This window comes from Protomyctophum bolini (genome assembly GCF_963924005.1).
Source record: "Protomyctophum bolini genome assembly, chromosome: 12".
In the NCBI taxonomy this organism is placed as follows: domain Eukaryota; kingdom Metazoa; phylum Chordata; class Actinopteri; order Myctophiformes; family Myctophidae; genus Protomyctophum; species Protomyctophum bolini.
Genome location: NC_137873.1, coordinates 45,094,746 through 45,119,074, shown reverse-complemented (window position 1 = coordinate 45,119,074; position 24,329 = coordinate 45,094,746). Strand labels below are relative to the sequence as shown.

Sequence of the window (24,329 nt, the reverse complement as noted above, 5' to 3'; positions counted from 1 at the left end):
ATGCTAGAGCACCACCTAACTCTGTCTAGGCTCATACATACAGACAGACACCAGGGGGTGCTAGAACCCCACCTCACTCTGTCTAGGATCACACGCACAAGTTTTCATGGCAAGGACCCCAAAATGGACACTTAACCCATTCTGACCGGGCACCCATTTTGGTGTTAGCATCATGTTATGCTTTAGCTATTGAAAAATAGCAGATCTACAAGCTCATATCGCGCCACCGAGTGGCGCGATACGAGCTTGTAGGTCTGCTATTTTTGAAAAATTCGAAGAACGACTGACATTTTTAGAATCTGATCTCAGGTCAAAATGGGTTAATCAGACCAGTGTGTGTCCAGTGGAAACCTCGTTATGAATCTGATCTCAGGTCAAAATGGGTTAATCAGACCAGTGTGTGTCCAGTGGAAACCTCGTATGAATCTGATCTCAGGTCAGAATGGGTTAATCAGACCAGTGTGTGTCCAGTGGAAACCTCGTTATGAATCTGATCTCAGGTCAAAATGGGTTAATCAGACCAGTGTGTGTCCAGTGGAAACCTCGTATGAATCTGATCTCAGGTCAGAATGGGTTAATTAGCCCCGCGGACCCCCCGTTTGAAGAGACAATGCCAGGGACCCCCATTTGAAGAGACAATGCCAGGGACCCCCGTAAGAGAAGATTTCCCCTGGAACAACATATTGTCAGATGGGGGTCGGTCCTTGACATGAAAACAGTTGGAGAACCACTGACTGTTTTGTAGAATCTGGTCTACAACCGCGCGGCTAACGCTACACCGCGGCTATATCGCTACACCGCGGGCTATATCGCTACACCGCGGGCTATATCGCTACACCGCGGGCTATATCGCTACACCGCGGCTAACGCTACACCGCGGCTAACGCTAGGGTTGTCCCCGAGACGATCACGTCATTTTCAAAATGATCGGAGTCGGGACCGGGAGTTCCTAGTATGAATATTATCACCGTATCATGACATCAGACTCTGGATATCGTCCGATTTGTGGATATTGTTACGGTTGTGATATGTTGGCATAGACGTGTCCTATAAAAATATAAATATCGGATGGGGAAAAAAAATCGCTATCGGCAGATACTCAAAACCAATTGATCGGATTCGGATCGGGAACCCTAGCTATGCCCTCTCTCTCTCTCTCTCTCTCTCTCTCATCGCGACCACCACCCAAAAACCACACCCAGAGACCCTCCACCCGTCCCTCTCCTCCCATGGTCCAGAGGGTCCCTCTCCTCCCATGGTCCAGGGGGTCCCTCTCCTCCCATCGTCCAGAGGGTCCCTCTCCTCCCATGGTCCAGGGGGTCCCTCTCCTCCCATGGTCCAGAGGGTCCCTCTCCTCCCATGGTCCAGAGGGTCCCTCTCCTCCCATGGTCCAGAGGGTCCCTCTCCTCCCATGGTCCAGAGGGTCCCTCTCCTCCCATCATCCAGAGGGTCCCTCTCCTCCCATCGACCAGAGGGTCCCTCTCCTCCCATGGTCCAGAGGGTCCCTCTCCTCCCATCGTCCAGAGGGTCCCTCTCCTCCCATCGTCCAGAGGGTCCCTCTCCTCCCATGGTCCAGGGGGTCCCTCTCCTCCCATGGCCCAGGGGGTCCCTCTCCTCCCATCGACCAGAGGGTCCCTCTCCTCCCATGGCCCAGGGGGTCCTGTCCAGTGGATGGATGCAGGGGGACCCAGGAGGGGACAGGGAAAAGGGGGGGGGGGGGGTGTAATGACAGCATGGTTGTATTTTGGCAGAACAGCACGAGAGGAACTCCAGAACACACACGGGGACGGGAACGGATATGATGCACCTGAGAGAGAGAGAGAGAGAGAGAGAGAGAGAGGCCGGCTGAGTCGCTGACCCAACACACACACACACACATGCACACACTGTGCGTGGCGTGCACACACATGCACACACTGTGCGTGCGTGCACACACATGCACACACTGTGCGTGCGTGCACACACATGCACACACTGTGCGTGGCGTGCACACACATGCACACACTGTGCGTGCGTGCACACACATGCACACACTGTGCGTGGCGTGCACACACATGCACACACTGTGCGTGGCGTGCACACACATGCACACACTGTGCGTGCGTGCACACACATGCACACACTGTGCGTGCGTGCACACACATGCACACACTGTGCGTGGCGTGCACACACATGCACACACTGTGCGTGCGTGCACACACATGCACACACTGTGCGTGGCGTGCACACACATGCACACACTGTGCGTGGCGTGCACACACATGCACACACTGTGCGTGCGTGCACACACATGCACACACTGTGCGTGGCGTGCACACACATGCACACACTGTGCGTGGCGTGCACACACATGCACACACTGTGCGTGGCGTGCACACACATGCACACACTGTGCGTGGCGTGCACACACATGCACACACTGTGCGTGGCGTGCACACACATGCACACACGGTGCGTGGCGTGCACACACATGCACACACTGTGCGTGGCGTGCACACCATAGAGTATATACTGTATGAACAGAGACGGCACCCGGAGGAAACGCTGAGGCGAAATGGACATAGTGGCCGAATTTGGTATTGTAGCTCAAGCCAGCGCTGCTCCGTTGACTATCATTGCGCAACGTTCATGTGATTATTGGGGCCATGACGACACGTGAACGAATGTTTCATACGTTTGAACGCAGCACAAACGGCACAATGATAGTCAACGACCAGCGCGTTCATGTGTTTGAGGCAAATCCATCCCAGAATGCACTCTGTTCCTATACCAGGAAGGAGGAGTGAAATCGCCTCATGCGCTTTTGAGCAACTCAATGCAAGTGGATGGAAGGAGAACTCGGGTGTCTTCTCTATTCATATATATACTCTAAGGTGCACACACACTAAAAAGCTTTGCTGTTTGTTGAAGAGACACATTTTCGCTGAATGAATAGAGCTTCAGAATGATAAAGTAGCCTAGTGTCTATAACCTACGTAATGTGAAAGTGAAAGGACCACAACAAGCCACTGGCTTTATTGCGTTGTGTGATATAAGCATAATAAAAGTAGGATATATAAATTAGGCTACATTGTGCGCACCTCAAAAGCTATAGTTAATGTATCTCTGTGCATGCCTGAATGCACAGTACTGCTATGAATGACGGTGACAAAAAAATGTATTTATTTATATGTGGACTGAACTGAATATGTAAGTCAGAGAGACTAAACCTACTTCCTGTTATAGTGTCCGTTATTTGCAAAGACCGTCGGAGGAGGACTGACTGTCGGAGGAGGAGGGGGGTGGGGGGGATTTATACGTGTGCGCATCCTGGCGCTTATTCACTTATTTCAGGAATAAATAGCCTTGCCTAACCTTGCACATGTTACCAATACATACACATTGGCCTCGGTTACATGCACAAAATGATGAATTGCCTATTCTGTGGACTGTACTGCTCTGTTCGGAGTTCCAGTGATCCAGCTGTGTGACACTGTATTGTTCCACCACTTTTGCTTTGGCGATGTAAACGTATGTTTTCCCATGCCAATAAAGCCCTTTGAATTGAATTGAATTGAATTGAATTGATACACGTCATTAGTGATCGTGGAATGTGCCGTCACATTCCGATTCTAGAGGAAAATTCAACCACCACTCTGTCCTCGCATCGAAGAGAGAGAGAGACCACCACTCTGTCCTCGCATCGAAGAGAGAGAGAGAGAGAGAGAGAGAGAGAGAGAGAGAGAGAGAGTCCCACTTCCATCTCATCTCAGGATGAGTCATCACTACAGCAAATTAATTCATTTCAGATCCATCTCTCCTTCACTGCACCCTATCCTGTCTCCTAGTCTCCTTCACTGCACCCTATCCTGTCTCCTTATCTCCTCTCCTTCACTGCACCCTATCCTGTCTCCTTATGTCCTCGTCTCCTCCACTGCACCCTATTCCTGTCTCCTCCACTGCACCCTATCCTGTCCAAACTCACCACTAGGGGGCGTGGGGGCGGGGTCATTGCTGCTTGCAGGTGGTCAGCTTGCGGATCTTGCTGGCCGTGGACACGCCCCCTTTGCTCCGCGACGGGTGGGACGCCGCGGAGGGGCGTCGCTCTGCCTTGGCCACGCCCCCCTCCGTGCCGTTGGCACACGGCGGGGGCTTAGCTCCGCCTCCTCGTAACTCCTCCTCCTCCTCCTCCTCCATCACCTGACCTGTTGGGAGACGACCGATACAAAAAAAACAACGTGAGCGAAAAGGGCGTGCTGCCTTGCGCCGACCACTAGGTGGCAGCATAAGCCTTCCGCTGACCACTGGAGGGGGTTCACTAGAGTCATAAATTATTTACAATTTAGGCATTTATCAGACGCTCTTAATCCAGAGAAGACTTACATTAAGCAAGAAGAAAAAAACATCATACATAAAATCACATAAAAAGCATTTATCATGAAACATGCATAAGCTAAGAACGTAACAGTGGGATATCTATATAATGAAAATATACATATAAACTGTACTATGCTATACATATGTACTATACTATGCTATACATATATACTATACTATCTACTATACATGGGAAAAGTGGTACCCATACTCATTCTTTGAACTCTATCTCCGACCGAACCACACTTTCACCACACATCTCTATATGCAAAATAAATTCGGCACGCTCCCCGAACTGACATAGGCTATTTTTTTGCCGTTCAAGTGTCTTATTTACTCTGCAAATATTACTTTTATGAGGTTTTCCAACACGGAACACGGAATCACTGCTGCCCCAACACGGTCAAAAACAAGCCCAACAAGCCCACAAACAAGCCCTTTAAACCACGCTACTTACATACACTACAACTCGCTTACAATTCGCAAACCTGCCTCTTACGTCACCAGCTCTGTTCTGTCCGTCGAGCTCACACTCTGTCGCAGCCATCTTGCTTTTCTTTTGGATGGGCGAGTGGACATTTAATGCAAATAAATTAATTATAGGTCCAGCAAGCAAATCATGATGGTCTGTTTGTGCTCAATAGGTCACAATAACATTCCGAAATTAGGTGTTGTGTTTTGTATGACATTTTCCCCAGTAGTAGTTGCATATCTATCTCAGCTTTTGCCTGATAGCACACATGCTAACGTCAGCAGCATTTCATGACAGGTTGCCATAGCAACATACAGTGTGCGCAGACCTAACATGAGTTGCTTACAACAGAAACACACGGCCTTTTAACCACGCTACTTACACACAACAGGTCGGGAGTTATTAAACCGAACGTGGACGCTGTTTCAGTGTTACACTTGCTGCGCATATCGGATTAATTGTAACGGCATGCATGATAAATGTAACAACGCTAAAAAACACCATTAAACATATCGTTTTCAGCTTAAAGCAATTATATTTCATTGAAGCAACTCCTTAGCATTGTTTTCATACCATGGATGTGATAAGAAAATGTATCAAACATAAGGGAAATATTAAATAGTATCGGGTGTACCAGTTTGGCCATTTCTTTTTTTTCAATGGGCCAATACATTGATTAAACAAACGTTTGATTGATTGAGTTGTACAATGTTATACAACCCTAAACTAATTTTAGAATACACTACACAATACAATACAATTTTAGAACATATTTTGCACGTTTCATTTTTTTACTCAGAGATCCGTTTTGCTACACATGTAATATTTTCACGCAACGGACCTACACATGTCAGCTACCATAAACCACTTCAAGTTATTAGGACGAAATAACTGACAGGAGTGACGGATAGGGGAGAGCCGCCAAGGATGTAACATTTTGCACGTTTCATTTTTTTACTCAGAGATCCGTTTAGCTACACATGTAATATTTTCAGGCAACGGACCTACACATGTCAGCTACCATAAACCACTTCAAGTTATTTTTTTGATAAAACAGGTCGGGAGTTATTAAACCGAACGTGGACGCTGTTTCAGTGTTACATTTGCTGCGCATATCGGATTAATTGTAACGCCATGCATGATCAATGTAACAACGCTAAAAAACAACATTAAACATATCGTTTTCAGCTTAAAGCAATTATCTTTCATTGAAGCAACTCCTTAGCATTGTTTTCATACCATGGATGTGATAAGAAAATGTATCAAACATAATTAAGGGAAATATTAAATAGTATCGGGTGTACCAGTTGGGGCTTTTCTTTTTTTTCAATGGGGCAATACATTGATTAAACAAACGTTTGATTGATTGAGTTGTACAATGTTATACAACCCTAAACTACTTTTAGAATACACTACACAATACAATACAAATTTAGAACATATAATATTGGCCAATATGTCAAATATGTCAATATTAGGCCTACATATAATGGCATTGAATGGAAGCGGACCATTTGTAACACATGTTACAAATGACCCGCTTTTGCAAGTTTTCTTTGCAGTTGCTTACAGACCAGAATGAACGTGAATTCCGTCTAAACACGATGCAAACTAATGAAGAACATAAGCATGAACACATCCATGTGGATTTTTATTCACCAACACCAAAGACAAAAATTGTAGCACACATATACTCCAGGTGTAAAATTATACGCATTTTGAAGGTAAACACTTCAAACTTCCTGGCCACGTAGAGTACGTTGCTGTACACATACTGACGCGATGGCGTCATGGTGGCGTTGACCAATCAAGAGATAACGTCCATCTTACAACCGTGAAGCGTTACAACCTTGGCGGCTCTCCCCTACATTTGTTACTAACATTAGGTTGTGGCGAAGTAGAAACGTCGCGAGCAGATAGTGTGTTTTGGACAAACAGTCTAGGTATTGGTGTTGATTTGGGTCAACTGGACAAACAGCGTGGTGTTGTTTTGTGTCTGTGTTTGTGTTGGAGCACCTCAGTGTGGCCGTACAGGTCATGTGCAACCTCTTCCACAGAGAGATGGAGACACTAAATCTCAGCTGGACAAACATGTTTGCATGCATGCATCGCTGCCTTGCATGCTGTGTGCTACTGTTGAGTCTGTCACTTACTTTGACTGATTTATGGCATTGTCTTTGATATGTATATGGAGAGAAATATCTATGTCTTTCTGTTAAAATCCAACTATGTTAATTTAAGAACTCTGGCCATATAGGTCATTGTTTATTCACTGTGCACACGTGTAGCCTATTGTATGTCAGACTGTATGTCTGTCCCACAGTCACAATCCTTTAGTACTTAGGCTGTGGAAATATTCAGGACAAAACAATGGTACATTTCCAATAACCCATTCGTTACTACATGTGGAGTCAACTCCCGCCATTTATTTCTTCCCATAGTGCGTGGCGAAGTCGCTCTGGGATGAGTGCGCGCGTAGCGCGCACGAAATTCTAGTGCTATACATTATGTACTGTGACGTGCTATGGCTACATACAGAGGAGAAATGCGAGGCCCTGTGCGAGATGTCGGGGGAACAATGTGCGCTCTCGCATTTTTTTTTAATTAATTAATGAATTAATTAATACTTACTTTTGCCTTAATAATAATAATAATAATAATAATGGATTATAATGGATATAACGCACTTTACATTCGCAAGAATCTCAAGGTGCTACAGCAGTGAATAACAGCAAAAGAAACAACACACCATTAAAACGGTTTGACTGTTTTACACGCGTAACCCGCATTTTAATCAACCCCCCTTCACCCCTTCAGATCGTTGTATTACCTTTAGAGCATACGCTGAATTATTTGGGCTTTTAATCCGCGAAAATCCAGCGAAAAATGGTTCCTCGGTTTGTTATCATCCGATCGCACCACCCGCCATCTTGGTGCACCCGGAAGACGCACACAAGACCCGCCTCCATGAGGCGTTGGTTGTACCCCTTTAATTTGCATTGGCCTCAATTTCCCAGAAGCCCTAGCAGCACCGCAGCATGTGACGATTTCCGGTTTCGTCATCAAAACGAAAGCATCTAGTCTCTATATATCTCCGCGACGAAGACGGAGTTTATTTTTATTTATTACAATACGGCGGATTAAACACATAAAACAAAAGGCGGGTATGTCGTATATCGCAGCGACAGTAACCTGGAGTATACCATTCCTGGCAGCTAAACTGTAACATCTAATAGAAGAACAGGAACATTTAAAACATAAAGGGCAAGGCTATAAAAATGCTTTGGTAAAAAGGACAGTTTTGAGTCCTCTCTTAAAAGCGTCTGTACCGACTGTGGGGCTCTCAGGTGGGCGGGGAGAGCGTTCCACAGTTGGGGGGCGACCGAGCAGAAAGCCCGGTCGCCTTTCCTACAAATATTATGCCAGGTTCTCATCTCCAATGAGTAAGACATTGACATGCACTGCCTAATATAGCAGCTTAACAGTGTGAATGCAGACATTCACACTGGTCCTCCACATTGTGTTATTTTATTTGTTGTAAGGAAGCTATAGTTAACAATTAACATGACATGAGTCATGTTGTCAAGCAAGCTGTCACAGGAGGGGTCTCTGGGGCTGACACTGTCTGATGATCTATATGAGCAATTTAACGTGTCTATGTATTACTCTACAACGAATACCAATGGAACACAAACCTGTTGCCCTGATTATAACTGATATAAAACCACCACCCAACCAGTCTGCCCTGCAGAGCAGCTCAAATCACTGGTTAAAAAGGTAAAATGACCGGCTGCTTGTGTTGCTGTTATTTGTTATAAATATTAAGTATCACATTTGCTTGATTGCCTGCAGACAGATTGTGATCGATCAAAATTCAAAATTTAATTAGAAAATTGTGAAATCGTGACACTGACTGACTGACTGGACTGACAGAGAGAGAGAGAGAGAGAGAGAGAGAGAGAGAGGTCGTCGGTCCATGCGTGACAAACTATTTGAAATAAAACCTTTTTTGTGTCCACACACACACACAGTCCTACATGACATGACAGCATATCTTTTCACTTCACTGGAGTGACGAGTGGTTTTGTCTGTGAGCCGTTGTGCCTCAACTAGCCTACATGTGTTCAGTGGTTTTGTCTGTGAGCCGTTGTGCCTCAACTAGCCTACATGTGTTCAGTGGTTTTGTCTGTGAGCCGTTGTGCCTCAACTAGCCTACATGTGTTCAGTGGTTTTGTCTGTGAGCCGTTGTGCCTCAACTAGCCTACATGTGTTCAGTGGTTTTGTCTGTGAGCCGTTGTGCCTCAACTAGCCTACATGTGTTCAGTGGTTTTGTCTGTGAGCCGTTGTGCCTCAACTAGCCTACATGTGTTCAGTGGTTTTGTCTGTGAGCCGTTGTGCCTCAACTAGCCCACATGTGTTCAGTGGTTTTGTCTGTGAGCCGTTGTGCCTCAACTAGCCTACATGTGTTCAGTGGTTCTGTCTGTGAGCCGTTGTGCCTCAACTAGCCCACATGTGTTCAGTGGTTCTGTCTGTGAGCCGTTGTGCCTCAACTAGCCTACATGTGTTCAGTGGTTCTGTCTGTGAGCCATTGGGCCTCAACTAGCCCACATGTGTTCAGCTTGTTTTAGTTTCCTTTCCATTGTGTGTATAATTCGACTGCATGCGTTGCGCGGCGGCGCGGGCGATCTACAAGCTCACAGCGCGTCGCGCTTCAACGCATTGTGAACTTTTAGATCTGCTCTAATGCTGCAGCGCAAGCCAGCACGGCACAGCGCAGCGCAGAGGGGGACAACAGGGGGGCCCACGACCGGACAAACGGAAGTCGCTTAGTTAAGCGACGTGTGTGTGTGTGTGTGTGTGTGTGTGTGTGCGTGTCTCTGTGTGTATGTGTGTGTGTGTGTGCGTGTGTGTGTGTGTGTGTCTCTGTGTGTGTGTGTGTGTGTGTGTGCGTGTCTCTGTGTGTGTGTGTGTGTGTGTGTGTGCGTGTCTCTGTGCGTGTGTGTGTGTGTGTGTGTGTGTGTGTGTGTGTGTGTGTGCGTGCGCGGACCTGGCACGGTGTACATGAGCGTCTCTTCGTCGTACAGCTCATCCTCGTCATCCTCAGTGTATCCGTGCAGGTCCTCCAGGTAGGGCAGTACCGTCATCGACCTCCAGGGGTCAGTGCCGTCCGCGCTGGCCGGGATGGGCACGGGGGGCTCAGAGGGGGGGTGTTTCTTACGCACCCAGCTGGAGAGGAGAGGGTTAATGAACGGAGGTCTGTGGGAACGCAGCTGGAGAGGAGAGGGTTAATGAACGGAGGTCTGTGGGGAACGCAGCTGGAGAGGAGAGGGTTAATGAACGGAGGTCTGTGGGGAACGCAGCTGGAGAGGAGAGGGTTAATGAACGGAGGTCTGTGGGGAACGCAGCTGGAGAGGAGAGGGTTAATGAACGGAGGTCTGTGGGGAACGCAGCTGGAGAGGAGAGGGTTAATGAACGGAGGTCTGTGGGGAACGCAGCTGGAGAGGAGAGGGTTAATGAACGGAGGTCTGTGGGGAACGCAGCTGGAGAGGAGAGGGTTAATGAACGGAGGTCTGTGGGGAACGCAGCTGGAGAGGAGAGGGTTAATGAACGGAGGTCTGTGGGAACGCAGTTTTTAGAATCGTAATATACGATTTATCAAGATGTCAGAAATACTTATTTTCTAAGACTTATGTTTTATTTCTTATTAATCCGTTTAGGCCCGACGCATTTTTACGATTTTTCAAAAATAGCACGTCGAGCCTGACGTCGAAATTAAAAATAAATTCTTCAAAATCTTCAAATTCTTCAAAATCATGTATTTCTGTGTCAGTGGTGCTCAATATTTCATGTCAAGGACCCCAACAATTATATGTAATATGCCTCCGCCCGCCCCCCCCATCTGAACATATGTTGTTCCAGGGACCCCCCCCCCCCCCCCAGAAGCAAAGATTTGAGTTAAAATGTTCACTCTGTAATAACATATAACATATATTCAAAGATTTGAGGCACATTTTCACGACTTTTCAAAAAATAGCAGACCTATACAATGTGATAGATATGCTATAGAGCGCCGCAGTCCCCGCGCCCTTTCAGAAAAGCGAGTGGCCCAGGAAGTGGAAGCCCCATGCATTCTCCCATCGGCACTTTTAATATAATTTATTTAAAGACGGTTACGCCGCGGACAAAGCCAATTCGGATCGTGACGAATCATGACAATGAACACAATATTTTGGGACGATCAAATCATTAGAAAGAAGAAAAGAAAGTCAGGAGACAAAACTATTTGTTTTATTTTTCGTCTTATAAATTATTTGATCGGGCCAAAATATTGTGTTCATTGTCATGATTCGTCACGATCCGAATTGGCTTTGTCCGCGGCGTAACCGTCTTTAAATAAATATTAATTAATTAATTAATTTTGGCAAATCATTTTGGCAAATTAGGGTTTTGGCAAATTAGGGTTTTGGCAAATTAGGGTTTTGGCAAATTATTTTGGCAAATTATTTTGGCAAATTAGGGTTTTGGCAAATTAGGGTTTTGGCAAATTATTTTGGCAAATTAGGGTTTTGGCAAATTAGGGTTTTGGCAAATTATTTTGGCAAATTAGGGTTTTGGCAAATTAGGGTTTTGGCAAATTAGGGTTTTGGCAAATTATTTTGGCAAATTAGGGTTTTGGCAATTTAGGGTTTTGGCAAATTATTTTGGCAAATTAGGGTTTTGGCAAATTGTTTTGGCAAATTATTTTGGCAAATTAGGGTTTTGGCAAATTATTTTGGCAAATAATTTTGGCAAATAATTTTGGCAAATAATCTTGGCAAATAATCTTGGCAAATAATCTTGGCAAATAATCTTGGCAAATAATCTTGGCAAATAATCTTGGCAAATAATCTTGGCAAATAATCTTGGCAAATAATCTTGGCAAATAATTTTGTGTTCCCAAAATATTGTGTTCATTGTCATGATTCGTCACGATCCGAAATGGCTTTGTCCGCGGCGTAACCGTCTTTAAATAAATTATATTAAAAGTGCCGATGGGAGAATGCATGGGGCTTCCACTTCCTGGGCCACTCGCTTTTCTGAAAGGGGGCGGGACTGCGGCGCTCTATAGGGTAGATCTGCTATTTTTCAATAGCTAAATCATAACATAATGTTTACAACACCAAGTGGGGTTCCTGCCCAAAATGGGTTAATCTCTGGAATCGTATTTAATTTGAATCGATATATCGCGGTATATGAAATGGCTACGACACAAAGTCGGCAATACGACACATGCAATTTATAATGTATTCATTTATCAGACGCTCTTAATCCAGAGCTATTTACATTAATCTCTGAAGATTAATTCAGGAGCTATTTACATTAATCTCTGAAGATTAATTCAGAGCTATTTACATTAATCAAGAACAAGAAGCATGTCAATACATCACATAATAACGTAGTTATCATGAAACATGCGTAAGCTAAGAACGTAACACATGGACGATATTAATTCATTCATATTGGCGATGACCATGGGAAGACACTGCAGTTGATGGATTATACACATTCTACTATGATGTGCACTGCAGTTGATGGATTATACACATTCTACTATGATGTGCACTGCAGTTGATGGATTATACACATTCTACTATGATGTGCACTGCAGTTGATGGATGCAAACACATTATACTATGATGTGCACTGCAGTTGATGGATGCAAACACATTCTACTATGATGTGCACTGCAGTTGATGGATGCAAACACATTCTACTATGATGTGCACTGCAGTTGATGGATGCAAACACATTCTACTATGATGTGCACTGCAGTTGATGGATGCAAACACATTCTACTATGATGTGCACTGCAGTTGATGGATTATACACATTATACTATGATGTGCACTGCAGTTGATGCATTATACACATTCTACTATGATGTGCACTGCAGTTGATGGATGCAAACACATTCTACTATGATGTGCACTGCAGTTGATGGATGCAAACACATTCTACTATGATGTGCACTGCAGTTGATGGATGCAAACACATTCTACTATGATGTGCACTGCAGTTGATGGATGCATACACATTCTACTATGATGTGCACTGCAGTTGATGGATGCATACACATTCTACTATGATGTGCACTGCAGTTGATGGATTATACACATTCTACTATGATGTGCACTGCAGTTGATGGATGCATATCAACATTATACTATGATGTGCACTGCAGTTGATGGATTATACACATTATACTATGATGTGCACTGCAGTTGATGGATGCGTATCAACGTTAGTACGACTACTTGTTACTCACTTGTGTTGTCGTATGTGTTGTATCGAAAACCTCTTGACCGGCTCGTATTCAAGCATTCCTGAAACACACAAAACACAGACAGAGGTTAGGATGAGGAGAGGAGAGGTCCTACCAGGCTTTTGCAGTGGCAGCTCCCAAGCTCTGGAATGAGCTGCCTCTGCACATAAGACAAGCCCCCAGGTGTTTAAATCACGCCTCAAGACATATTTTTATTCTTTGGCTTTTCCAAGCATAGTATGAGCTTTTGATGTTGAAAGTGACACTGTGTACTGTATGTTGTTTGTTTTTAAATTAAGTTGTGATTTTTATTATTTTATTGTAAAGCACTTTGGTACAACTTGTTGTTATTTAAATGTGCTATAGAAATAAAGATGGTATGGTATGGTACCTGTCAGCAGGGAGGAGAGGAGAGGAGGGGTCCTACCTGTCAGCAGAGAGGAGAGGAGGGGAGAGGAGAGGAGAGGAGAGGAGAGGAGGGGTCCTACCTGTCAGCAGGGAGGAGAGGAGAGGAGAGGAGGGGAGGGGAGAGGAGAGGAGGGGAGAGGAGAGGAGAGGAGGGGTCCTACCTGTCAGCAGGGAGGAGAGGAGGGGAGAGGAGAGGAGAGGAGGGGTCCTACCTGTCAGCAGGGAGGAGAGGAGAGGAGGGGTCCTACCTGTCAGCAGAGAGGAGAGGAGGGGAGAGAAGAAGAGAGGAGGGGTCCTACCTGTCAGCAGGGAGGAGAGGAGAGGAGAGGAGGGGAGAGGAGGGGAGAGGAGAGGAGAGGAGGGGTCCTACCTGTCAGCAGGGAGGAGAGGAGGGGTCCACAGTCCTCCGGGACGCTGTAGTCTCCCTTCCCGATGTTCTCAAACAGTTTGTAGATGTTGTCGCCCTCGAACGGATACAGACTGGTGGTGATGTTGTATCTGAGGAGAACAACAGAACGGATACAGACTGGTGGTGATGTTGTATCTGAGGAGAACAACAGAACGGATACAGACTGGCGGTGATGTTGTATCTGAGGAGAACAACAGAACGGATACAGACTGGTGGTGATGTTGTATCTGAGGAGAACAACAGAACGGATACAGACTGGTGGTGATGTTGTATCTGAGGAGAACAACAGAACGGATACAGACTGGTGGTGATGTTGTATCTGAGGAGAACAACAGAACGGATACAGACTGGTGGTGATGTTGTATCTGAGGAGAACAACAGAACGGATACAGACTGGTGGAGATGTTGTATCTGAGGAGAACAGAACGGATACAGACTGGTGGTGATGTTGTATCTGAGGAGAACAGAACGGATACAGACTGGTGGTGATGTTGTATCTGAGGAGAACAACAGAACGGATACAGACTGGTGGTGATGTTGTATCTGAGGAGAACAACAGAACGGATACAGACTGGTGGTGATGTTGTATCTGAGGAGAACAACAGAACGGATACAGACTGGTGGTGATGTTGTATCTGAGGAGAACAACAGAACGGATACAGACTGGTGGTGATGTTGTATCTGAGGAGAACAACGGACCATTTAGACCTGAGGTCGATTCTACAAATGTCTTCTAAATCCTGACGGTTTTCTGAAGAAAAAAACCCCCCATGTTTCTGTCAGTCGTTCTCAAACGTTTTCATGTCAAGGACCCCCAGAATTATCTGTATTTGGCCGCCGACCCCCATCGGAAAATATGTAGTTCCAGGGACCCCCCAAAGGAAGCAAAGATTAGAGTTAAAAACGTTCTGAAAGAATATATATTCAAAGATTTGGATCTTTGATTGATTGTTGTTAGGATGGACAGGGAGGGCTTGTACAGTACAGTACAGTTATATGATTAATTCCTGTTCTGTTCTTTAACTACATAGAAGTGTCTATTTGTATGTCTCTATATGTTTTGATGAATTGAACAATGTGGACCCTGTTGTAAACAAGTGTAATGCTTAATTGGGTCGTCCACTCACAGTTGACAGTCTCTGTATTGAGTTTGTGCTTGAAATGTACTGTAATTCTACAAACTGTTATTAAATACTTCAATCAATCAATCAAACAGTACAGTACAGTACAGTACAGTACAGTACAGCACAGCACAGCATCTTTATAATACGATGATTTCCTGTTGTTCCATAGATGCGTACATTTGCACGTCTCTAAATGTTCTGATGAACTGAAAGTGGTAGACCCTAATGGAAACAAGTCTTAGTGCTTTATCAGGTCCACAAAGTAGCAGGGTTTATTTTTGTATTGACTTGTGCTTACGTTTAGACGTGTAACCCATTCTGCATACTTAATAATCAATCAATCAACCAGTGTTGTTTTTGGCAGCAAATTTAGATTTTAGTTTTAGTCATAGTCTCTTCAATAGTTTTAATTTAGTTTCGGTCACATTTCAGTCACCTGGAATGTTTTAGTGTTAGTCTAGTTTTAGTCGACTAAAATGTATTTTGGCGGGCCTTGATGTCGTCATAATGACTATTTTCAGCATGCGGCAACCAAGTGTAAAATGACTGGATGTACTGGATCTCTTGTCCACTGTAGTCCCTTCCTAACATCTTAGTCTAGTTTTTATTTGTCAACGTAATTGTCAGTATATTTAGTCTTAGTTTTAGTCACCATAGCATAGTTTTAATTCGACGAACATTTTTCGTCTTAGTTTGAGTCGACGAAAACAAACCCTACTCACAGTGTGACTCCGGCTGACCAGATGTCCACCTTGAACCCTGAGAAGGTGTCCAGGCCGTTGGCGATCTCTGGAGGCTGGAAGGCCGGAGAGCCTTGACTGGTGCGACACGTATCGTCATCAGCGAATGGGTGGAGAGCCTGGTGGGGGGGGGGGGGGGGGGAAGGAAGTGGGTGAACCCCGTTTAGACATGTAGACGATTCTACAAATGTGACCAGATTTGACTGAGAGACTGCCATCGCGCAAATTCCAGCTTTTCACCAGAGGAGAAAAACATTTATTTATTTTTTCTCCAAAATGAGTTAATAGCACACAGGCAGACTCTTCACATACTAGAGCATGTCTGAAATAAGTGTCAGAGCTGAAATCGACATGTAAATATGAAATAAATGCTTAAACATGTAGCTATAGGTGTAATGTTGGAGACCACAGAAGACATGTAAATATGAACTAAATGCTTAAACATGTAGCTATAGGTGTAATGTTGGAGACCACAGAAGACATGTAAATATGAAATAAATGCTTAAACATGTAGCTATAGGTGTAATGTTGGAGACCACAGAAGACATGTAAATATGAACTAAATGCTTAAACATGTAGCTATAGGTGTAATGTTAGAGACTACAGAAGACATGTAAATATGAAATAAATGCTTAAACATGTAGCTATAGGTGTAATGTTAGAGACCACAGAAGACATGTAAATATGAAATAAATGCTTAAACATGTAGCTATAGGTGTAATGTTGGAGACCACAGAAGACATGTAAATATGAACTAAATGCTTAAACATGTAGCTATAGGTGTAATGTTAGAGACCACAGAAGACATGTAAATATGAACTAAATGCTTAAACATGTAGCTATAGGTGTAATGTTAGAGACCACAGAAGACATGTAAATATGAACTAAATGCTTAAACATGTAGCTATAGGTGTAATGTTGGAGACCACAGAAGTGAACATTTCAAGCCTGTTTTCTCAACTCGCTGTTTCTCTGCAAGACATTACTCTATAAACCATATCTCCAAAACTGGTGGGCCAAACTGAACAACCAATATGTCAATTTGAAGCTATGATTGCCTGCTTTCATATGACAAAAAACGAAAATTCAAACAATTCCAATGGCAGTCCCTCAGTCAAATTTAGTTAAAAATGCCTTCTAAATCCTGATAGTTTTCTGAAAAACCCTCATGTTTCTATGTGTCAGTGGTTCTCAAACTATTTCATGTCAAGGACCCCCAGAATTATCTGTATTTGGCTGCCGACCCCCGTCTGAAAATATGTTGTTCAAGGGACCCCCCCTCACCTCGGCCACGCCCCCTCACATTGGCCACACCCCCTCACATTGGCCACACCCCCTCACCTCGGCCACGCCCCCTCACATTGGCCACACCCCCTCACCTCGGCCACGCCCAGGTCAGAGATCTTCAGTCCTCCGTCGGTGGTGAGCAGCAGGTTGCCAGGTTTGATGTCCTTGTGAACGATTCCCTGGCAGTGCAAATATTCAAGGCCGTCCAACAGCTGGAGAAAGTACCTGAGGACACAAGGACACGAGGACGTGAGGAGACAAGGACACAAGGACACAAGGACGTGAGCAGACAAGGACACAAGGACGTGAGCAGACAAGGACACAAGGACGTGAGGACACAAGGAGACCAGGACACAAGGACGTGAGGAGACAAGGAGACGAGGACACAAGGACGTGAGGAGACTAAATCTAAATTCCAATACCGCAACTTTCACACTCGCTCACTCTCCTCGCATCCTCCACTTGCCCCCAGCGAGGAGGAGAGGAGACGATGCGAGGACAGAGTGGCGGTCCAATTCTCCTCTAGAATCGGAATGTACTAAGCTGTCATTTCAAAGCGACGGCACATTCCACGATCACTAATGACGTGTATCAATTCAATTCAATTCAATTCAAAGGGCTGCCGCTTTATTGGCATGGGAAAACATACGTTTACATCGCCAAAGCAAAAGTGGTGGAACAATACAGTGTCACACAGCTGGATCACTGGAACTAACAGAGCAGTACAGTCTACAGAATAGGCAATTCATCATTTTGTGCATGTAACCGAGGCCAATGTGTATGTATTGGTAACATGTGCAAGGCAAGGCTATTTATTCCTGAAATAAGTGCATTCAGGCATGCACAGAGATACATTAACTATAGCTTTTGAGGTGCGCACAATATAGCCTAATTTATCCTACTTTTATTATGCTTATATCACACAACGCAATAAAGCCAGTGGCTTGTTGTAGTCCTTTCACTTTCACATGTAGGCACAGTGCTTGCATGTGTGTGTTGGGGGGGGGGGGGGGGGTGCATGTATCGGGTTTCAAGCAGTGTTTTCTGTGCCACACGTGGAGGAGGCGGACTTATGTCACTGGAGAAGGAAAAAAACATGTACACGTGATGCTGCACCTGATGTACACTCGCTCTATGAGGAGACAACACACCCCACCGAGCTGCCCCTGATGTACACTCGCTCTATGAGGAGACAACATACCCCACCGAGCTGCCCCTGATGTACACTCGCTCTATGAGGAGACAACATACCCCACCGAGCTGCCCCTGATGTACACTCACTCTATGCGGTCTCGGAGAGCCCACTCGGCTCCTCCACTCGACTCCTCCACTCTCCTCCTCGATGGAGCACTTTAACAATCGGAACGTGGACCATTTCCGGGTCACGCTGGAATGACCCCGAGTGACCGAGTGGGAGTGAGCGAGTGGCCGAGATTTTGGGTATTGGAATTTAGCTTTAGGCTCTGGTTTAGGAGGAGAGTGGGCTGGAGATAGATAGAGAGACACTAATAATAGCAGAGAGAGAGAGAGAGAGAGAGAGAGAAGGAGAGAGAGACAGAACTGGCTGCCTAGAGAAGACAGACTGTGTTCACTCTGCTCTCAAGGGGAGGTGGAGACGGAGCTACACTTTTTTTTTTTTTTTATCTATATTTTTTATCCCACGATTTTGTAACCCATTTTTCACCCCTGTGTCAATCATCTAATGTGATCCTGGGCTCTACACACCCTCCGCCAACCTGGGGAGAGCAACGGACTTAACTCATGCTTCCTTCATGCCTGAGTGTCCAAGTTGCTCCTTTACACCTGACAGGGGGAGTTTCCCTGGTTGGACGTAGCGCGTGAAAGGAACACGTTATTCCAACCAGTTCCTTTCCCCTCCATCAGGTGCCCCGGCTAACCCAGGGGAGCTACACTTTCTGTTACAATGTGTACAAGAATAAAGACATCAGAGAATCATTCTTCCCTACATTTAAAGAAAAATATAAAGAATTATTTACCCGTGAGCTTGGAAAACTGGAAACCTCTTCTCAGGAACGCTGTCCAGCATCTCTTGCATCCCACAAACACAATACTCCATCACCATGTACGTGCACGCCAATACGTTAAGGAATATATACACACACACACACACACACACACACACACACACACACACACACACACACACACACACACACACACACACACACACACACACACACACACACACACACACACACACACACACACACACACACACAATACTCCATCACCATGTACGTGCACGCCAATACGTTAAGGAATATACACACACACACACACACACACACAATACTCCATCACCATGTCCGTGCACGCCAATACGTTAAGGAATACACACACACACACACACACACACACACACACACAATACTCCATCACCATGTACGTGCACGCCAATACGTTAAGGAATACACACACACACACACACACACACACACACACACACAATACTCCTTTGTTTCATACCATGTGAAAGCAGGGGAACATTACTCTATAAGACATATCTCCAGTGTGTCAAACTGAACAACCAATAATCATCATATTGATCATCATATTGATGAAAGCAGGGGAACATTACTCTATAAGCCATATCTCCAAAACTGGTGTGTGAAAAACGATGGGATGTTATTCATTCAATTCATACAAGCCTAAATGTTCACAACAAGTTACAACCACAGTTCCTTTGGTCTTTATAATGCTTATGATTATAGCTCAATGGTCTCGCACCTTCCTACCTACATGACTGCCTGCCTAAATATGTCCCAAACCGCCCCCTAAGGTCTTCCACTGCTGGCCTGCTCGCTTTGCCTAAAAAAATGGCAACTAAAAAATACGGGGAAGCAGCTTTTTGCTTCTACGGGCCGTCGGCATGGAACAAGCTCCCACTGTACCTTCGTCAGGCAGCCTCTGTAGACATTTTTAAAGCTCAGCTCAAGACCCACTTCTACAACATTGCTTTTAATTGATCTTTTATTTTTTATTTTTGTTATTCATGTCCTCACTGTATTGCATTACTGCTTGTTTTTTTAATGTTGTTGCCTTGCTTTTCTTTTATTCTCCATTTTTCTGTAAAGCACTTTGAGCTGCATTTCATGTCATGAAAGGTGCTATACAAATAAAGTTTTATTATTATTATTATTATATAGCTTTAGAAGGAGCTAGGTTATTATTACATGCTAGGCTTGCTAAGCAGTGACCACTTCACGCCAATATAACAATGATCGCGACATAGGCACTGTTTGTTTTTAATAATGCCGCATGCCTGCACCTTTTGTTAAGCATAAAGAAAGATAGAAAATAAAAATAAACATGACATCATGGGTGGCAAGAGCTACTGTAGTGACTGTCACCAAGCTGTGGTTAATATTGGGCAGAGTGAGGAGGGACTATGTCTAGAACGCTGCCACTGTAGCCCACACGTACAGTACAGTACAGTAGGCTATGTGATATGAAAACAACCGACGTACAGTAGGCTATGTGATATGAAAACAACCCTCGTACAGTAGGCTATGTGATATGAAAACAACCCACGTACAGTAGGCTATATGACATGAAAACAACCCACGTACAGTAGGTAAAAGAATGGATTAGTAGTACGTAGGTTGGAAAACTACCGATAAACAACAGAGCTCACAGCTGCATGTCTGCTGTAGATCATCATAAAAAATTATATTAGCGAATACTCAATTTTTGATTTACAGTGTCGACTACAGTTTGCTAGTCGAAAAAACATTTTTTATGTTAATGCCCTAACGCATACATACACGCACACACACACACACACACGCACACTCACACACACACTCACAGTAAGTAGTTAGTCGTCAACAACAGTGATTTTAGGCTCAGCGGATCATTTTGTAAACACTACTTATTACCCTGGGTGACCGCTGGGACCGTGTGGTCATGAACACACACACACACACACACACACACACACACACACACACACACACACACAATAAAGGATATATTTTCTGCTTCTCTTCGTTGTACAGCACGTCTACCAGCGTGATGACATTCTTGTGTTGGAGTCTCCTGAGCAGCTGGATCTCTCTAGATAGAACACAGAAACACATGTTTAACACATGTTAAACACATGTTAAACAGTCTCCTGAGCAGCTGGATCTCTCTAGATAGAACACAGAAACACATGTTAAACACATGTTAAACACATGTTAAACAGTCTCCTGAGCAGCTGGATCTCTCTGTTTAGAACACAGAAACACATGTTAAACACATGTTAAACACATTTAAACATGTTAAACACATGTTAGAACATGTAAACACATGTTAAACACATGTTAAAACATGTTCAACACATGTTAACCTCTTATGGCTGCCCTTAATAACATCTTATCGTGCATTGGGCCAGCTTTGGCGACTTTTTGAATGACAATAGAAAGATGTGCGATACGACCACAATGTCACGGAATGTCTCATTTTAAAGCTGCAAGTCTCTACTTTACACCGAAAAAATAATTATGTTTCTAGCATGTTCCATCGTTTACTTATAAGCATTTTAGTACACCTTGGTTTCAGTTTTCACTGTAAAGTGATAATAAAAGCACCCACTTCTTGACGTTGGCCTCTCCGTTGGGGATCCTCCTGAGCTTCTTCTTCTTGAGGATCTTGACGGCGCGTCGACACAGCGTCTCCGAGTCCAGCATCTCCTTCACCTTCCCGTACGACCCCTCCCCCAGCAGGTCCCCCATCAGGTAGCGGCCAACCAGCTTGGCCCGCTTCCGCCGCGGCTGGACCAATCACAGGACAGAGACCACGTTACTCTCACACACACACACACACAAACACAAACACACAAACACAAACTGCCTCCCCCTGGCCAGCCGGGGAGCCTGATGGAGGGGAAAGGAACTGGTTGGAATAACGTGTTCCTTCCACGCGCTACGTCCAACCAGGGAAACTCCCCCCTGTCAGGTGTAAAGGAGCAACTTGGACACTCAGACATGAAGGAAGCATGAGTTCAAGTCCGTTGCTCTCCCCAGGTTGGTGGAGGGTGTGTAGAGCCCAGGATCACATTAGATGATTGACTCAGGGGTGAAAAATGGGTTACAAAATCGTGGGATAAAAAAAAAAAAAAAAAAAAAAACACACAAACACAGCTGATACACCACCGCACACACGCACAAACGCATGCATGCACGATTGCTCGTGCACGCTAGGGCTGCAACTAACGATTATTTTCATAATCGATTCATCGGGCGATTATTTTAAACGATGAATCGATGAATCGGATTATGGCACCTTTTTGCAATCACTTAAGAAAATTAGCTTCAAGTTATTTTAGGCATGTTGTAACTAACAATAAAGACAATAAAAATTAATACTTCAAAATTAATATTTTACCCCAATTTTTTTATTCAATTTGATTTCATTGCCATTCCTTGTACGTAATCTGTAATGTTGACCGTGTATAGCTGACTGTCTTTCTTTCCATTTCTATCTCTGGGACCCCAATTTATTTTATTTTATTTCTATTGTAAAATAAATTTTGAGAGTCCATTTGGTTCCATTTTTGCACTCTCTGTCAAGCCCATCACACACCGTCTGCCGCGCGGCGCCGCCTGGAAAATAGAACTGTGTTCTATCGGCGCGCCGGGCGGCGCGGCGCGACGCGGCGGACGGAGCCGGTGTGCGATAGGTTCATTGAAAATAATGGAGGCGGCCGTGTCCACCGCGCGACACAGCCGGTGTGTGGTGGGCTTTACAGACCCTTTAGGGTCCACTTGGTTTACTTCCTAACTATCTATAATGTAGCTGGAACTCCCACTATGAGAACCACTGTCCTACACAGTCTGTGTACACACACACACACACACACACACAGTAACACACACACACACCTGGTAGACGACCTCCGTGGAGTCGATACGGTGGATGAAGGAAGTGTCGACGCCCATCAGCATCATCTCGTCGCCCTCAGAGAGGTAGTCCAGACGATGGAGGTCACCCGAGGTCATGATGTCTGTCTGTCTGTCTGTCTGTCTGCCTGTCTGCCTGTCTGTCTGTCTGCCTGTCTGCCTGTCTGTCTGTCTGTGGCAGCTCGATTAATTCACACACAGAAAAGTCACACAGATATCTGATCTGTTGCTGTTGGATTTCCTTCAGATAAAAGTTAAAATAAAGTATATCTGTCTCTGCCTCTCTTTCAAAGCTTGAGCGTTTTTTGTTTGTTTTTTTCTTCACAAAAGTCCGGGAGAAAAAAATAAAAATGCGGGTCGGGTTAGGAAAACACGAACCGGACTACAGGACAGGATCCCAAATTTGTAAACATTAAGGGTTGCTCGTTTTTACTGCAAATTAGTCCTTCTTACTGGGAAAAAAAACACCACATCCGTCGACTACAAACAGAACACGCCACGGTGCGCGGAAAATAAAACTAAAACTGCCAAAAAAAGAAAAGTCTTACAGGTTCTGCACACAGGATGCAAAAAAAACCTAAAACCAAACAATAACTATGCTCTTAAAACTGGAGGCGTTTAGAGAGCAGAGACACAGCAGGTCAGACAAGAAGAACCCGTTCCATGTCCTCCAATACAGTGCAGGAAACCTCCGTGTTTTGTGGGGTGGGAGAAAGAAAGTTCAGTTCAAGACATCATGTCTTTACGAAGGTCCGTCTGTCTGTCTGTCTGTCTGTCCGTCTGTCCGTCCGTCTGTCCGTCCGTCCGTCTCTATCCCGCCAAGCGAGCCGACGCCACAGGACGGTGAGATATCTGGAGAGGTCGACTGACCCGCTCTGCTTATTCTTAACCTGACTCTGCCAGATGGGGGCGGTATTGAGTAACCGCTGTGTAAAACAAATGTGTGTAGCAAGCTTTTATTGGATCTGGCAGCGTCAGGTTAGCTTATTCTGGCATCGTCCGTCTGGCAACCCACTTTGTCGAGACTCGCGATGCTGTTGTTGTTGCTGTGACGATGATGACGATGATGACGATGTCGACGATGACGCGTAGTTTGAAATGAGGACGCGAAACGGACCGACCGACCTCTGACTTTATGCAACGTCAATCTCTGTTGTCGTCTTCGTGGTCGTCAGGGGCTCGAACGGACGGACATGACCGCTGCATGGGGGGGGTGGTCCATCCCAAATTAAACGCTCCCCTCCCCCGCCCACGCAGTGACTCACTGGGTCCTAGAGTCCTCCTCCTCCTCCTAGGTGCCTGAGGAAAAAGAGATTCACAGCATTATT

The 24,329-nt window shown here is 45.0% G+C and overlaps 1 protein-coding gene across 1 annotated transcript; it reads right to left on the bottom strand.

Moving 5' to 3' along the window:
- Positions 1-315: 315 nt before the first annotated feature.
- stk11 (serine/threonine kinase 11) lies at positions 316-24,272 on the bottom strand. Its single transcript, XM_080779280.1, has 11 exons — positions 22,984-24,272; positions 21,695-21,873; positions 21,092-21,175; positions 19,096-19,185; positions 17,191-17,323; positions 15,794-15,930; positions 13,909-14,036; positions 13,134-13,191; positions 9,876-10,054; positions 3,965-4,184; positions 316-1,807 (listed from the first exon to the last, which is right to left on the bottom strand). Exons 1-10 carry the CDS (start codon positions 23,098-23,100, stop codon positions 3,988-3,990), a joined length of 1,302 nt encoding a protein of 433 aa, XP_080635406.1. The 5' UTR covers positions 23,101-24,272; the 3' UTR covers positions 316-1,807; positions 3,965-3,987.
- Positions 24,273-24,329: the final 57 nt, after the last annotated feature.

Excerpts from the sequence above, each read along its gene's own strand:
- stk11 (XM_080779280.1), bottom strand. The coding sequence starts at position 23,100 with ATGACCTCGGGTGACCTCCATCGTCTGGACTACCTCTCTGAGGGCGAC. Across the intron at positions 21,874-22,983 it reads CCACGGAGGTCGTCTACCAG|CCGCGGCGGAAGCGGGCCAA; the intron begins GTGTGTGTGTGT and ends TGATTGGTCCAG. Across the intron at positions 19,186-21,091 it reads AACGAAGAGAAGCAGAAAAT|GTACATGGTGATGGAGTATT; the intron begins ATATCCTTTATT and ends ATTGGCGTGCAC.